We start from the raw sequence: 15,944 nt of genomic DNA, 5'->3' as shown, positions 1-15,944 counted from the left end.
CTTGTTGAACCACGTATTTTTACAAGGCGTGATTATCAGATTTGAGAGCAAATTCTTCCTGACTCTAAAGTTCTCTAATAAAAAGAACATTAAGCAAGCCTCCTTGCATGCTGCAGGCTACAGTTCAACATCCTCAGCAATGTGTCTTTAGAAGGGATGCCTCGTGACATTGAGACAACAGGTGTTCAGTGCAAAAGAGGTGTTCGCAAACGTTGAGTATGAAATCATACTAAGAGTGTCTGAGGACCTTCTGATTCAGAGCTGTGTACTGCTGACGCTAAACCTGTCATCTGAAGACCTGTCCATTCCCACATGTCCCAGGCTCACCTTCCAACCACCTTCTTGCCTGGTCCAAGTAGATGTCTTCCTCATCTCAACAAATACACAACTAGCTTCCCAGCTGCTTAGGACAAAAACCTGGGAATGTTTTTTTCACTCCCCTCTGTTACTGCCCACCAGTACAAGCCAAGTCCTTTACAAATCCTATTTTTCTACTTCCAATACAATCCAAAAGCCAGTGAGTTCTCTCCATCTCTACTGCTAGTACATCGGGTCACCCCAATACCTCCTTTCAGTTCCCCAACCCTCTTTCCCCATCATTGTTCTCCACACACAGCCAAAATAATTTGAAAATCTAAATCAGATCTTGTCATGTCCTCCCTTGAAGTCCTTCAGTAAATTCTTCTGGGATGTGCAATGAGATTAACCCTCTTGACATGCTGTGTACTTGCCCTCATCCTACCACACATCCTGACTCTGCATCTTCATCGCTGAGCTCAGCCACACTTGCCTCTAACATCAAACCGTTTCCTCCTTCTGTGCTCACTGCTTTCTCTGCTTAGAACTCTCTTTCTCCTGATGGCCACATTATCAACCAGCCTCTTTTATTCTGACCCTGGTTCAAAGTCATACTCAGGAAGACCTTCCCCAAACATGCCTTCCAAGGTTACTTTCTTCCCAACCCCTGCCAACTTATAAGTGAATGGTTAACTTACATTTAAATATTTCAGATCACCCATAATAAAGAATATATATACATTTGGTTTTGAAAATTATAGGAGATAAAACTTTTTATCATATGCTCTAGGATGAGAAAACTAAACAAAGTAACAAAATACTATTTGATAAAACCTCAAAATACTGATGGCTGATACTTTTAAAAATAAAATTTGTGGTACTTGTAATGCTTTGTTTAGATATTGTTGAGGGTCTGGATGAAAAACCCTAAGCTGCCAGTGGTTTCTAGGTTAGGTGTGAATTCCATGTGAAAACCAATGATTTATGGCCTGGGATTGACACAAGGTCATTAGGTCATGGGGATGCTCACCACCTCACCCAAAGTTGGTCCCTTTCAGTGGTGAACAGAGCCCTGATCAAGACAGCTCTCTTTGCATCAATCTCGCCCTTAATGAGAAAGCTTTCAAAGATTCGACACTTTCTGGATGGTTTTCAAATGCTGGTGTTCTAAATGCATGCTCATTTCAATGCTTTCTTCCTTAAGAGTTAGTTGTAGGGACATTAAAATTGTTTGATTAAGAAGATCTTCAGGGTTCTTCCTACTAATGATACATTGATATTTCAGCTACTAATCCTTAGTTTGTTAAGTAGTAGTCTCGTGGAAATACTAGTAATAATATTCATAGAAATACTAGTAATTGTATTCATAGAAGGAGGAAGACCAAAACATGCCACAGCTAATATTTATCGAATCCTTATTATGTGCTAGTCACAGCGTAGAGACTTTCTTTGAATGATTGAGTCTATGGCTTTATTTTTTTTTCTTAATAATAATCATACTGTACTTTTGTTCACTGTCTCCTTCTCATAGAAAATCTAACAATAAGATAGGGCATTTTGTGCTTTACAGATAACTTATTTCTGAATAGAAATTCAAAGGGTGGAATATTCCAGAATATGTTTGTTCTTACAAATGTGCATTTTTTTCCAGCCTTTTTTTGGGGTGGGGGGTTAGGTATCTTCAGGGTTAAGATAAGGAAAGCTGCATTGTGAAGCTCAACTGATAATTCCTCAACTTTCACTGACAAAGTATACCTACATGGCAGCATTCAATATGTATGTATCGAAAGAATGGGTGCCTGGATAAAATCTGTATCGAGAGAATATGTTTTATGGGTATCAATTTTAACATTTAGTTGTGATAAACACCTGGAGTCACCAAGACACAGAATTCACATCCTAAGGCTCTGAACCAATGGCTTCAATGATGTTAGACTTGTAAAATGATTTCAAGTTTAAAAAAATGAAAAATACCATATTCACAGGATAACTTCAGAAATTACCTATCACCACTTTAAACAACACAGTTTTTGTGTAGGAAAAGTTTATGAAACCACCAAGGAATAAATCAAAAAGATTTTCTCAGGTTTTTGAGAAGCCCAAAAGCAGAACATGGAGGCTGAACTTCTACTCATAAAAGGTAGTCTCTGGGGCGCCTGGCTGGCTCAGTGGGTTAATAAGCCTCTGCCTTCGGCTCAGGTCATGATCTCAGGGTCCTGGGATCGAGTCCCGCATCGGGCTCTCTGCTTGTCAGGGAGCCTGCTTTCTCCTCTCTCTCTCCCTCTCTCTCTGTCTGCCTCTCTGCCTACTTGTGATCTCTCTCTGTCAAATAAATAAAATATTTAAAAAAAAAAAAAAAAAGGTAGTCTCTAATATCCTTTCTTTCTTCCTTCCTTCCTTCCTTTCTCCTTCCTTCCATCCTTCCTTCCTTCCTCTCTTATCTATCTATCTATCCATCCATCCATCCATCTCACAGAGAGAGAGAGAGAGAGACAGTGAGAGAGGAACACAAGCAGGGAGAGTGGGAGAGGGAGAAGCAGACTTCCTTCTGAGCAGGGAGCCTGATGCAGGGCTCAGTCCTAGGACCCTGGGATCATGACCTGAGCTGAAGGCAGATGCCCAACAACTGAGCCACTCAGGCACCCCTGTAAAGTTCTTTTTTATATACCACACCAAGGTAAGTATTGTAACAACAGTATTTGTCCAATTGCCATTCAGAGGCCCAATCTTACATACCATTCACGTAATTTAGCCTCATGACAAAGGGATTTATAAAGACATTCATAATGTGTGTTTTGAAAGTAAAATACTAAAACTGCTAATCACTGAAGACAAGAACATGTAAAATACTTGCTCCACTGAATATATTATGAATAATAAAAGTAAAAGAATGGTGCAAATAAAAAAAACAAAAATTGTTCTATGTCTCTCTATATTTTATTTTTTCATCCTAGAACAGTATCCAAACACTTTTATTCATTAGGGTCTGAAATCAGAATAAATTTAATTGCATAAACTTTTTCTCATTTTTAAGGACCTAAAAAAACTCCTTTTGTTCATTTATATATTTTTGCCTTACATATATATTGGACTCTATCAATAAATTAAGACGTTCCCCTTTCATACTTTAGATTTATTATTTAAAGTTAAACCACATTCCCATCTGGACAAAAAACTCAGTTCCAGGCATATTTATTCTAAAGAAATTAAAAACTGATGTCTCTTGGTACTCACCCTCCCATATCTGTTGGCATAGGACCCAGTGAGCAAGGAATGGAAAACGATGATTGTCTCATCCAAGTCCCAGATGAACACCCTCTACAAAGGAAGAACCAAATCAATACGTCTTTCCCTTGGTTGAGAAACCTGTTATTCAGTGAACTTCAACATAAATAAGCACTCTTAAAATAGAAGACAGAAGAAAAACCTGAATTTACTGTGTTTTTAAAATACAACTGTTCCAAAGAGCATCCTCTAGCTTTTCTCCAGAGTATAGCATTAGGTGAGATATAAGAGAATAATCATATTAGTGACATCAATACAAACATGGGCAAGAAATAATAATATATGTCCTTTCTACTTCTGAAGTATATTCTTAGTTTACTCTTCTGAAAAAATGAACAATGAGCTAAAACTAGTCTGTTTATAACTTCTTGAGACAGAGAGAGGCCAATGAATTAAAACTCATACATTTTTCTTACCTCTTCTGCTTATTAAGAAGCATTAAAATAGTGAATCTTATGTTTGATTTTCATCAAGCCAAGTATTAAAAAACTACACCTAAAACCTAAACTTCACATCAACTATTCACCTTATGCTACCTTTGGACTGTTATCACATGGATGGGTTATGTATGACTCCTGTCTGGTTTTCTTCAGACTGCAGACAGTTAACAACTTAAGCAGACACATCACACAGGCTCTTGACACACTCAGGGTATTTGGAATCAGATTTACAGGAATTCACTTCAAAAACACCTTCGAGATACCACAGAAGCCTCCCAAGCCTACTTGTCTTCTTCCCCTTTCCACTCATACCAATATATATTCAGACACATGGGTTCTGCTGGGAAATTTCCATCTTTTCAGCCAAAATAATCATGTTTTCCACCATCAGATTTCACTGGGCAAAATGCAGAAACTAATTGCAGTGGATTCAAGGCTATGAAATCTACCCTTCAAGGTTTTATTTAATCCCTCCTGCTTTTGAACTCCACCAAAACAGGTCTCATAAGGTTCAGTTATGAACCATTCAGTTTAGAACATCCCAGGTTTTCCTTTCTCAATATATATGAGTGTGTCTTTAATTTTCAAAGTGGATTTTAGTAAGTCTTTTTAGTATGACACTTAATTAAAATGACAATGATATAGAACAGTATAAAAGAATTTTCCTCATGCAAAAGGATATAATTTACTATATTAAAGAGAAATAAGCAGATGCTTTACATGTAGTTAAAATGGTAGAGAAAACAGAAGTTATTATTTTTAACTATAAGTAAAAGAAAAGAGAAAGAAAATGCTTTACTTATGATACAGAGAAGAAAGCAGTTACAAAGCATTTGGACATATTGATGACGGCCATTTACATTACAGATGTCTAGAACCACCCTTTAACTACCAAGATACTTTGTTATTTACCAGGGCACTGGCAATGACGTACCTCGAGGTCAGAATCCGGGGGAGGTGAAGGATTATTGTTTCTTCGGCCCCGTCCACGGGACTTCCCATCTGAACTTCGGCGCAATCGATCAGAATCTGAGTCTTTAATGGGTGTTGATGGGCTGTGGATTGTACTGTACTCTGTAGAAATACAGAAAGGCCTTTCATCTTTTGGTTCTATTACCATGGTGTCAAGATCAACCTTGTTTTAATTTTGGAGGAAGCTTGAAGAGTAAAACACATTTCATTCTGTTCCCTCTCGTTGCTGTTTACCTCCATTGATAAATAATTTATGAGATACTGAATACCAAGAATCCATTCTTTTGAAAGAATGTGTGATCAGAAATGAAAAAAAAATTAATTGATAGTGCAAGATTGGAGGCTGTAGGAAGCTGCCTAGTTTTTCTTTGTGGTTCTCTATGATGAGACAAAGCTTATCCATCCCCACTTCCATGTATGTGTTTTTCTTTTATTCCACACAAGCAGGGCCTGGCCATACCAAGAGAGATTCACACAGGTGCCTTATCAGCCACTCTCCCACCTATGAAAGGCTTCTGGTTCACAGAAAGAAAAGAAAAATCAACTCTGGGACAGGAAAAAACCGAATCCCAAGGCAGATGTTTCTTTGAAAATTTCAAAATCTCCTTTTCTCCCTCCTTTTATGTGAGAACAAAGGAGTGGCAAGATAAGGAAGAACATACATATGGGCAATACCCATACCTTGAGAGCATTCATCACAGATTCTTACTGTATCTTAGTCTCTGAACCAAAAATCCCAAACAGCACATTAAAATTGCTCACCTGGGTAACTCAGAGAAATCACAGAAACAGTTATACAGAAACGACAAAATAAAGAACCACCCCTAATGAGCTACAGGAAGGGCTGAGTAGTGGTGACTATAGAGTTGGGGTGGGGCACTCTTACCCTGTTCCAAAATGAACAAAAACCCCTTATAGTTTCTTTTTTTCTCCAGTCCATGCATTAAACAATTTCCACCTCCCCAAATGCTTTGCCAGATTTCTTTTCTGGATACAGTTTGGAATTTCCCAAGGTGGTATAAGGAATGATAATTCTTATTGAGATGTTGTTGATATTACATTTCACCAAACAGAAAAGTATTGAGAACAGCTGAATATCTGGTAGCCTCTGTTAATATACTATCATCCCTAACTGTATCCAGAAGGCCAGCTGTGTGTCAAACCATGTGGTCTCAGTATTACTTCCAAGTTTAAGGCTTAAGCCTTAGGAGGTGGGGTGGATAGGAATGGACTTCAACAGAGTAAATTCCACTTCTAAACCACATAGAACAGCCCTATATCTTCTGTTCAACTTTAAAATCCAAACAGATTCCTATCACTTTTGGATGAGACTTTTGCATGTCTTCTGCCATAGAAAACAAGACAGCAAACTTCTTCATATAAGCCAGTCATTGGGTCCTTGTACCCAGGAACCACCATCGTAATGTACAAGCTTGTTAGTTAATTATGGCCAGAAAGTCCAAAACAACTTTTCACTACGTCAGCATATGTAGTACCATGGGATGCATTTCTGAGCTAACCCATCTTGTAGAACTATCAAAATACAGTGCTGGCTGGTCAAAGTTTAACATTCTCCAAATCCACATGTGATCCTTTTCTTACAGAAGCAGAGGACTGTGGCATCCTCTCCTCAAAACGTTCGAAGCCAAGCATCTGCCTTCCATGTTTTATAGAGAATTAGGACCTCTGAAGAAATACATATTTTTAAGGAGCTCAGAGAATTCAAAGTTGTGTTTTGAAGAAAAAGTCTTGACCTCCTTCTTCTTTAAAAACTCTGCAACTACATCTCTGTGCAAACCTGCATAGCCACCATCTGAGACAGAACACATGCCAATTTCTTTACCAGTGTCAAAACAACATTTGCTTTGCAACTGGCATAACTGGCATTTAAATTTGACTCATACTTCAAGTATTTGACTGCAAAGTCCATCTTCAGTTGTGAGTTCTCCACCTTTTGCGGTTCATATTTGAGAAGAAGCTAAAAGATGTGAAGCAATGTATCATATTATATCATGTCTTTTGCTTTGACTTCTAGCTAGTTTAGGGCGAATTTTTTTTCTCCAAGTGTTTCATCTTGCCAAGGTTTTCTTACCCTAGATTTCTCCTATGGATTACCCATTCCTTTAGTTTTTGGTGTATATTTCTTTATTCCTGTGTTAAAACCCAATCAAATCTTTTTAAAAATGTACTCCATCTTTTTTTTCTTGAAATAAAAATGAATATTAAATTGATTACTCAATTCTATAAACCTATCCCCAAAGAAACTAAGTTCAATGAGCAAAGTATACAGGTAGATTTCTTAATTATCTTATCTAAAGATTTTCCAGGTGGAAAAAAAGCCCTAAAATATGGACAATCTGATACCTCTAAATATTAAAACACACATACACCCCTTATAGGCCTCAACTTATTAGAAGTAATATAAAAGTTAAATGATGCAAGCTAGATTTAAAAAAATCTCTTCCTCTTTGTTCTATGAGGTAGGAATAAACACTTCTATTCTCCTAACCAGTTTTCCTGACTCTATTCTCCTTCCTTCTATTAGTGTAAAACAACTCAACAAATAATTTTATCTTCTAATCCACTGAAATCTCATGTTTCATTAAAATCCTTTCCAAATTATTCAACTTTACCCCCACTAAGATAATGAATGTGAAAATAGAAGAGCATTTATTCCATTTAACAAACAATGACTGCATGCCCATACTATTTCAGGCACTGTACCAAGAGCTTGAAGTATGATGATGTACCATACAGATATGGTCTTTTTGGAGCTTAAAATTCAGAGGAAGGCACTGATTTATGAACAAAAATAAGAGATTAGAAAACAATAGAGAAAGGGTCATGACATGAGAAAGGTAGAGTGCTGGGAGACCATAGAGCAAGTCCACATAACTTAGATTTACAGGATTATAGAAGCGTCCTGAAGATGAAGAACAAACTGCTTCTAGTAAAAAATGGAATATAAATGTTCTCCAGGCAGGGACATGAGCATGTGTGACAGTGGAGAAAGAGAGAAAGAGAGAGGAGGGGAGAGGAGAGAGAATGTCAAAGAACTGGAAAAAAAAAAAAATTAATCTGACCCGATTCTACAGAGGAAGAATACAGAGATGAGGCTGGATTGGCAGGCAAGGAATTTAAGAATGGAGGGATGAAATCAAATTTCCAACTTAGATAGTTCTAGCTCCACTATGGGGCAGGTGCTGGAGGCAAGTCAAGAGTGAGAAGCAGAGACCAGCCAGGAGGATAATTCAGTGGGCGATTGGTGGCCCATGTAGGTAGTGGAGATAGGGAGAGCTACAGATACAAAGTGTCATTGGGAGGGAAAGGAAGAGAAAGAGGGAAGTCAAGGATGACACTGATGTTAATGGTTTAACAATAGGGAAGGCGAAGGTATAAGGCACAAGGCATGGGTTTAGGAAGAAGGGATTATGGGGAAGTGTGTAGATGAGAATTCACATTCAACTTTGAACATACTGAACTTGAAGAGTCTGTGGTATTCAAGATGTCCAGTAGGCTGCTAGACTGCTCTGAAGCTGAGGAAAGAAATGTGGGCTGGGTTTAGGTTTGGAAATTGATGCCATACATAATGTGATTAAAGATATGGGTATAATTAAAGACATGGAGAGTATGTAGAGGGACAGGCAGAGAAAAATGGGTAGGACATGAGGAAAAAAACAAAGGTTAGTGTGTTGTAGAGGAAAGAGTATGTCCCGAAGGAGAGAGTGATCAATAACTTCTGATCAGCCAAAAGATAAGCTAAAGTGAAGACGGACTCCAAGAGTACTTGGAGATTTAGAGTCGGTGAGGTCTTTGGCACACATGGCAAAAGTATAGATTTGAGAAGTATTGATGTGGTGGACTAGTGGGATAAAAATGAGATAGCAGAAGGTAGAAGAGTAAACAGGGGTTGTTACTGAAGACCCTATAATGGCCAAATTCAATAATTATATTTTAGTTCTTAGTCTTATTGTACTTTGCTGTGACTGTGCTGACCACTGGCTCTTCTAAACTGGGTTCCATTAGAGTAACTGACTTCTCGTCCTCCCACTTTTGCTTCTCACCCTCCCACTCACACTATTACTTCCGTCCCTTTAGAGTCTCTTCCTCTACCCAAAGCTTAAATGTTAGTGTTTCTGTATTAGTGATACTCAAATTGATCTGGGACAAAATAAGAAGCTTGTATCAGGATGTTAATTAATGCGATGCTTCCTTCATCAAAAGTCTTGCTAAGATTAAAAACAGAAGTTGAAGTACACAGTGTGCTCAGTGATGCTGTTGATTATATTTTGAAGCAAATCCTCATGTCACATGGACTATTACTAAACAAAGTGGATAGGTGGCCAGTTGGTGGAGTATATCTTGAGCAGCAGTACAGGAGAATTTTCTCTATGGCTCTCTTATCTCACTACAAGCTCTCAGCAGTTTGTAGTATTTGTAAGAGGGATTTCAATGATAACTTCAAGGCTGATGATTCTAAAGCCTCCGGATCTGTTGACCTGAACACCTCAGTGTTAGCTAACCCTATCTACCCGAATACTCCATGGGCACCACAACTAAAGCTGTCTCCACATGCAAGAGCCTCCTTCTCTCTTAATGAGTCTGCTTAATGGTACCAACATCTACCCAGTTTTTCAAGCCAGAAATTACTTGTTAGCTCCATCATCTAGACTAAGTTTTGTGGGTTTTACCTTTTGAATACTTTTTATTTCAAGTTCAGGCTCTCATCATCCCTGCCTTGATTCTTGCAACAGGAGGCTTTCAAGCTTACTACCCACAACCTTTCAATTACCACCTACACCAACATGACAGAAAACTTTAAAACTCTTCAATGCTCCAAACTCCTAGGGTAGAATAGGAAGGACAGTCTAGATTTTAGGATTTTAGGACACTGAGCTATGGACTCAACTGCTATGTTTCAAGTCACAATCCCACTCCTTATGAGAAGTATGACTTTGGATAAGTTAATTACCTTTTGTATGAGTCAGTTTCATCATCTGTAAAATCAGAATAAATGAGAAAAGTAAAACCAATATACATATAAAGGTAGTTAGAACTGGTGCATGACACTAGCACTCTACTATGTTAGCTACCTTGAAACACAGAGAAGTCCTACCAAGTCCAACTTCTCTCTCCCCTTCATACTCTCCACTTCAGACAGTCACACCTAATTTTCTGAGTTCTCTGAACATGTCATGCTCTTTCATGACATTGAACATGCTATTCCACTTTTTTAGAATGCTCTTTCTTTATACTTACTACCCCTCCCCGGTCTGTGAAATTCCCATGAACACCTAAAGTTCACGTATGTTCTTCATGAATTTTCTATCTAAATCTGAGTCCCTGTTTTACAGTTATGTTTATCTCTGTTGTAGGGTTATACAATATTTGCAATCATTTATGTCCATAGTAGATAACAACTTGAGTTATTTTGAGCAAATGTCCATTACTCCCGCTCTTAGAGGAAAGAAGCTGGTGGTGTTCATTTTATATTCTGAGAATGCAGTGAGAGTCCAGAGCACCAAGTACACATTTAAAAAAAAAAAAAAAAAAAAAGATGACTGAAAGAATGAATGTTTCTCAAGTTTGGCTGTTGCTCTATTAAGTCTATGAAGATTACCTACCTAATTATTCCTACTAGCTAGTCAAAATATTTCAAAATGAGAAATTTGTTTTTAAAGCTTATTTAAACATTAATGTTTACATATTCAATCATAAAATTTTAGAATCTACATAAGATCATTAACATTCTTACATTTGTAAGTATTACTGAAGAGTTCCACAAATCCTTCAATATTGCAAAGGAAAACAGAACTGGAACTCAGAAGATTCCATTTAGTTCCTCTTGGCTCTCTCTGAGCTGAGTTCATAACTCCTACTTGAGTCTTAGGGACATTTCTTCCATGTTTTTTTAACCTCCTGGTCTGTCAAATTGAGGACACAGCCTAGATGATTTAGCTTTAAAGTTTTATTATCTGTGACATACAATATTTACCACATCTTTCTAGCTGTTAGCTTTTATTCTTTCCCTCTTACATAGTCACCTTCAGACTAATCTATACAAAATACCATGGCAACACCAACCATCAGAATCCATCAGGGTTTACTGCTTACTGTACCTAGTACAAATTCCTTATCTGGTTTTATTTCTCATGCTATTCCTGGACATGTTAGCTACTTTCTTATATACATTGCCAAATAGTTTTCAAAAGGATTGTATCAATTTAAATTGGTTCAATTTTACCACAGCATTACACACAGTGGTTATTATTGTTTTAAAGAAGTCCTTGCTATTTTATTCGGTGTAGAATAGTAGTGGTTTTAATTAGGACATATTGGAGATACTTACAAATATGGGTTTCAAAATTATACTTCCCTTTATGAACTATCAAAATCCTTGGCAATTATTTATACTCCTTTACTAATAAATATAAAAGTTTTAACCTCTTTTTCATATTTGTAGATACTTTTTCACTCGATAGCTCCTCAAATCTTCAAATGATGCTGGTATTTCCCTAAATTATGTTTTCCTTCACAGTTTTTTTTTTTTATGTAGTCCTGCACTATATAAATCACAGCCTGTTGGCCTGGTTGACTCCTTGAAGATTTAGGGATAAGAATTTACATTTATTCTAAGTGGAGCAGAGAACTTTTGATCTAACTTTACACTCCTGGGACTATATATGCCAGTGGTAGTTGTAAAGGAAGTAGAATACAGGGTTCCTGCAAGCGCACTTCTCTTTGCTTTGGGAGGATGGAAGCTCTCCTTCCTTGTTTCTAAGTTTAACTGAGGTGAAAGACTACTCCTCTGAAACAGAATCAAGTAACCAAACTCTGTGTGGACAGGAAGCTCTTGGCACATATATAATGATAATTGGGTTGAGGCCAGGAAAGCTATCATCTCTGGCTAGACCCTGAATCTACACTAAGACAATACCAATTACAAGAGGAAGTAAAGAGCTTTGTGGGATAGCCTTATAGAGATTACCTAAATTGAATGAACCTGATACATGGCAATCAATAGTTGTATTCCATTTGCTGCTATAGGGGACTCGGACAAAAAGAACAGGGTGTCTTACTTTCCTAAAAGCAGGTTACTGTCATGTTTGAGACTCAACATTTTAAGTATATGGACAGTTACACAGGTTGAGTGTGAAGATGTCAGAAACTGACCATGTGGCACCCCCAAACTTTGAGACTCTCAAAATCAACATATGTATATGTAAAAATCCTCTCAAAAGGGATGAATCAAGCCAAAATCAGGAAGACTGAGAGAAAGAATGCAGAGAGATTAATTCTGATTCCATGAGGAAAGGTTATTCTGATTACCCTGACATTTCCCATAGGGAGGCCACAAGCCCAACAAATCCTAAACCACCATTGGGTTTATTTCTGTTTATAATTGGTTTTCCTATGAGGTAAAAAAAAAAAAAAAAAAAAAAGAAAAACAAAAACTACTCTATAAAGCTGAGTTTGATTACTTTAAGGTAAATATGGGGTTGCATCTTACTCCAAGGATGGGTTCTGTAATCAATGAGCAAAGTAGGAAAACCACATATACTCAAAGTTTCCAGAAACCCTCTCTCAAATGGCTACACTGTGAGGTGAAAGGGCAGTGAAACCCACTGATGGGATAGCGAGGTACAGATAACATAGGTACCCAGAGAGAGGCATGGAGCCGACTTGCCCACAATATTTTTTTTTCTGTCTCTATTCACTAATGAAAAAGACAGCAATTTTTAAAAAATGGTCAGATAGTAAATATCTTGGGCTTTGTGTAACTTAACTCTGCCATTATAGTGGAAAAGCAACCACAGACAAAATATTAATAAAGGAACAGGGTGCTGATGTCTCCCAAAGCAGGGGAAACAAAGGCAAAAATTAGATATTGGGACTTATCAAGATGAAAGGCTTTTTGCACAGCATAGGAAACAGTGGACAAAACCAAAGCACAGACTACAGAATGGGAGAAGATATTTGCAGATGTTTTATCAGATAAAGGGCTGGTTAGTACCCAAAATCTATTAAGAAATTATCAAAGTCAACATCCAAAGAACAAATAATCCAGCCAAGAAATGGGCAGAGGACATGAATAGACATTTCTCCAAAGAAGACAGACAAATGGCCAACAGACACATATAAAATTGCTCAACATCACTAAGTATCAGGGAAATACAAATAAAACCACAATAAGATATCGCCTCACACCAGTTAGAATGGCTAAAATTAACACGTCAGGTAATAACAGATGTTGGTGAGGACACGGAGAAACTAGTAATACTTTTTTAAAATTGATTAAATTGAATTTAAAAAATAAACAAGTATGGTGGTGTTCCAACAAACCTTTATCAAACAGATTTGGCTTGTGGGAGTATATAATTGTATTCATTAGGGAAATAGTGTGTTAATATGAGATTCCAGTAAGTGACTCCCTTATGACTATACGATTTAAGTGACTGTCACCTTACTTCTCTGGGTGATATTGCTTCTTCAACATTGCTGCAAACCTTAAATGTTAACATCATGATACAAATAATAAGTGAACCATGTTGCCAAACTAACTGGAGAACAAGGTCCAAAACAAGGTGCTTATTTTTTTGGAATTGATAATAAATAGAAAAGGAATTTAATATGTACTTTTTAAAAGTACATATTATCCCAGGTGGGAAGTGACCCCCAGCAGCCATGGTATCAATATATATCTACTTTGAATATGCAAACAAGGTTCTGTTTTTCTCATGAACACAGTAACTTGGCATGCAAAATAGATCAGAGTCTCCTTGGGTTGGTAGGAACACCGGACGCATATATCGTGCGAGTGATTTTGTATCCTCGTCTCTAGCAGAATGGCTCTAGGCAGGCACCAAGCCTAAAGAAACTGCTGTAGGTTGGGCACCGCTCTAGGTGTGTGGCCTTGGGGATGCTTTCTTACAGGGCTCTTTGTAGTTGACAGAATCTGGAGGACACAATCACAAGCTACCCCAGCAGGCAAGCACATCAGGGACACTGGGTGATGAGCTAAGCCGTCTTTCTAAGAAAAATTCAAATGCCCAGCCATTTTCCACACAGGAAAATTAGGAAATTTAGGTGAAAGATCCAATGACAAAGGGGCAGGTAGGCCTTTCCCACTGAGCACTTAGATGTCCTGGGCTAACGGTGACCTCTAATAACTGAATCTGAAGAACATTCCTTCGCAGGCTCACCTCCTGATAGCTCTACTTTCCAATCTCTCTAAAATCTGACCACATTCACCACCTCCTCCCCCGTCATCTGAGCGAGCCCAAGCTCCCTCTTCGTGGGCCACAGGAACCATCTCCTGCGTGACCACCATGCCCCTTCTTCCCTTGCTTATTCTCAGTCCAACAAGCAGACAGATTCTATTTTAAATATAAAGACACCATGTCACTTTTATGCTTAAACACTTCTCACCTCATTCAAAACAAACAAAAAATCCAAAGTCTTCCCAGTGCCCACATGCCTTCTATGATCCGGCTTCTTACCTCCCTATCCCAGGCCCCTCCCACTCTCTACCCCAGAGTGATCTAGTGACACTGGCCTTCCTGTTGCTGCTCCATCCACCAAGCACAGTCCTGCCTCCAGGCTTGGGGAACTGCTGTTTACTCTCCCAGAACTCCCCCACCCCCCTCCCCCGCCAGGACTCAGAGGTGGCGTGCTCTCTACTCAGTAATTTTGGGTCTCAGCTCAAATGTCACCCTGCCAGACCATGCTTCTGAAAGAATCTGTCTGTCCTAACTCTGTTTTACAAACTGCTTCATCCTTCCAAGCACTTCTGACAGCCAGAGGCATTTTACATTGACTTGTAGTCTGTGTGCTGCCGAGTGCCCTGTGTCGAGAACAGTGCCTGGAATATACCAGAGGCTCCATAAACATCCAGTGTTGAATGAGCTTAACAACCCAGCATGTGGGACATCCCTGGTTCACAAGTTGCACGTGATCATGGATAATCCTTCATGCAAATCTTATTTCACCATTCTCATAAAGAATGTATATCACAGTTAACTACTTATCCGTGTGCCTTCATGCTCATACTGGGAGGAGCTGACAGGAAGGGAACTTGGGTGCATTGGTTCCTGATTCCATATTCTGGATTCAACTTATTTTATGCAGTGCAGAACTCGGAGTAGACCTTACCCTTCACTGGAAGAGGCCACATTACGGTTGACAAGTAGACAGGTGGATTGAACGCGGCTTCCTCTAGGCTCTGAGATTATTTCTCTCACTCCATCTGCCTTCTCTGGCTTCACACACCTGACTGAACCAGTCTTGACTTTTCTCAGAGAGCATGTCACTTCCCCAAGCCAGAACCCTTGCTTCACAGCCATGAAGACAAAGAGACGACAGAGTCACTGAAGGGCCCCTGCCTGGGGAGGTCTGGGGTCAGAGAGGGAGCTGCCTGGAACTGAGGTTTAGCAGCATGGATTACAGAACCTGTACAGACTCCAAAAATGTGACCTCTTCCCTTTCAATTTTTGTGAAATAACCCACCTGTGGAGGGGATGGATCTTGCAAACTTTGGTCCATTTCCACATCCTCCTTAACTTACTGAACATGGAAAATTGAGTAGTTCACATTTCACTGTGGTAGACAGCATAACCTACAAATTCAGACAGTAGGATCTGTACAGGCTTGGTAACTTGTCATTTGTAGAATTAGCCAGCATGTTAGTGTTGTGGTGGGAAGTAAATTGTTCAAAGTCATCTCTCTGGGCTCAGTTATCTTACTCATAAAGATGATCACAAAGTGATTTGTCGGCTCAAAAAGGATTTCATTCTTCAGTGACATTTATATATAGTGTGTTTATTCTGATGGAAATGATACCACCGACGAGCCCATTTAAAAGGGTCTATTTCTCCAGCCTTGAATAAATACCCCATCTCTATCCTCTGTCCCTCACCCATTTACATCATTCAGTGCTGAGGATAAATTTCA

At 38.6% G+C, this 15,944-nt stretch overlaps 1 protein-coding gene across 8 annotated transcripts in view; it reads right to left on the bottom strand.

The window, feature by feature from the left end:
* Positions 1-15,944, bottom strand: part of LOC111156802 (EYA transcriptional coactivator and phosphatase 1) — a 171,193-nt gene that overhangs the window by 75,991 nt on the left and 79,258 nt on the right. For all 8 annotated transcript variants that reach the window (XM_022517864.1, XM_022517868.1, XM_022517866.1 and 5 more), the window contains 2 exons: positions 4,957-5,096; positions 3,532-3,615 (listed from right to left, as the gene is read on the bottom strand). In XM_022517864.1, coding sequence (XP_022373572.1) covers positions 3,532-3,615; positions 4,957-5,096 — 224 coding nt within the window. The remainder of the gene's footprint in view (positions 1-3,531; positions 3,616-4,956; positions 5,097-15,944) is intronic.

The sequence above is a fragment of the Enhydra lutris genome, unplaced genomic scaffold, assembly GCF_002288905.1.
Source record: "Enhydra lutris kenyoni isolate GAN:26980312 unplaced genomic scaffold, ASM228890v2 scaffoldscaffold49, whole genome shotgun sequence".
Lineage (NCBI taxonomy): Eukaryota > Metazoa > Chordata > Mammalia > Carnivora > Mustelidae > Enhydra > Enhydra lutris.
The sequence above is the reverse complement of the archived record's forward strand: the minus strand, read 5'-3'. Positions and strand labels throughout refer to the sequence as shown.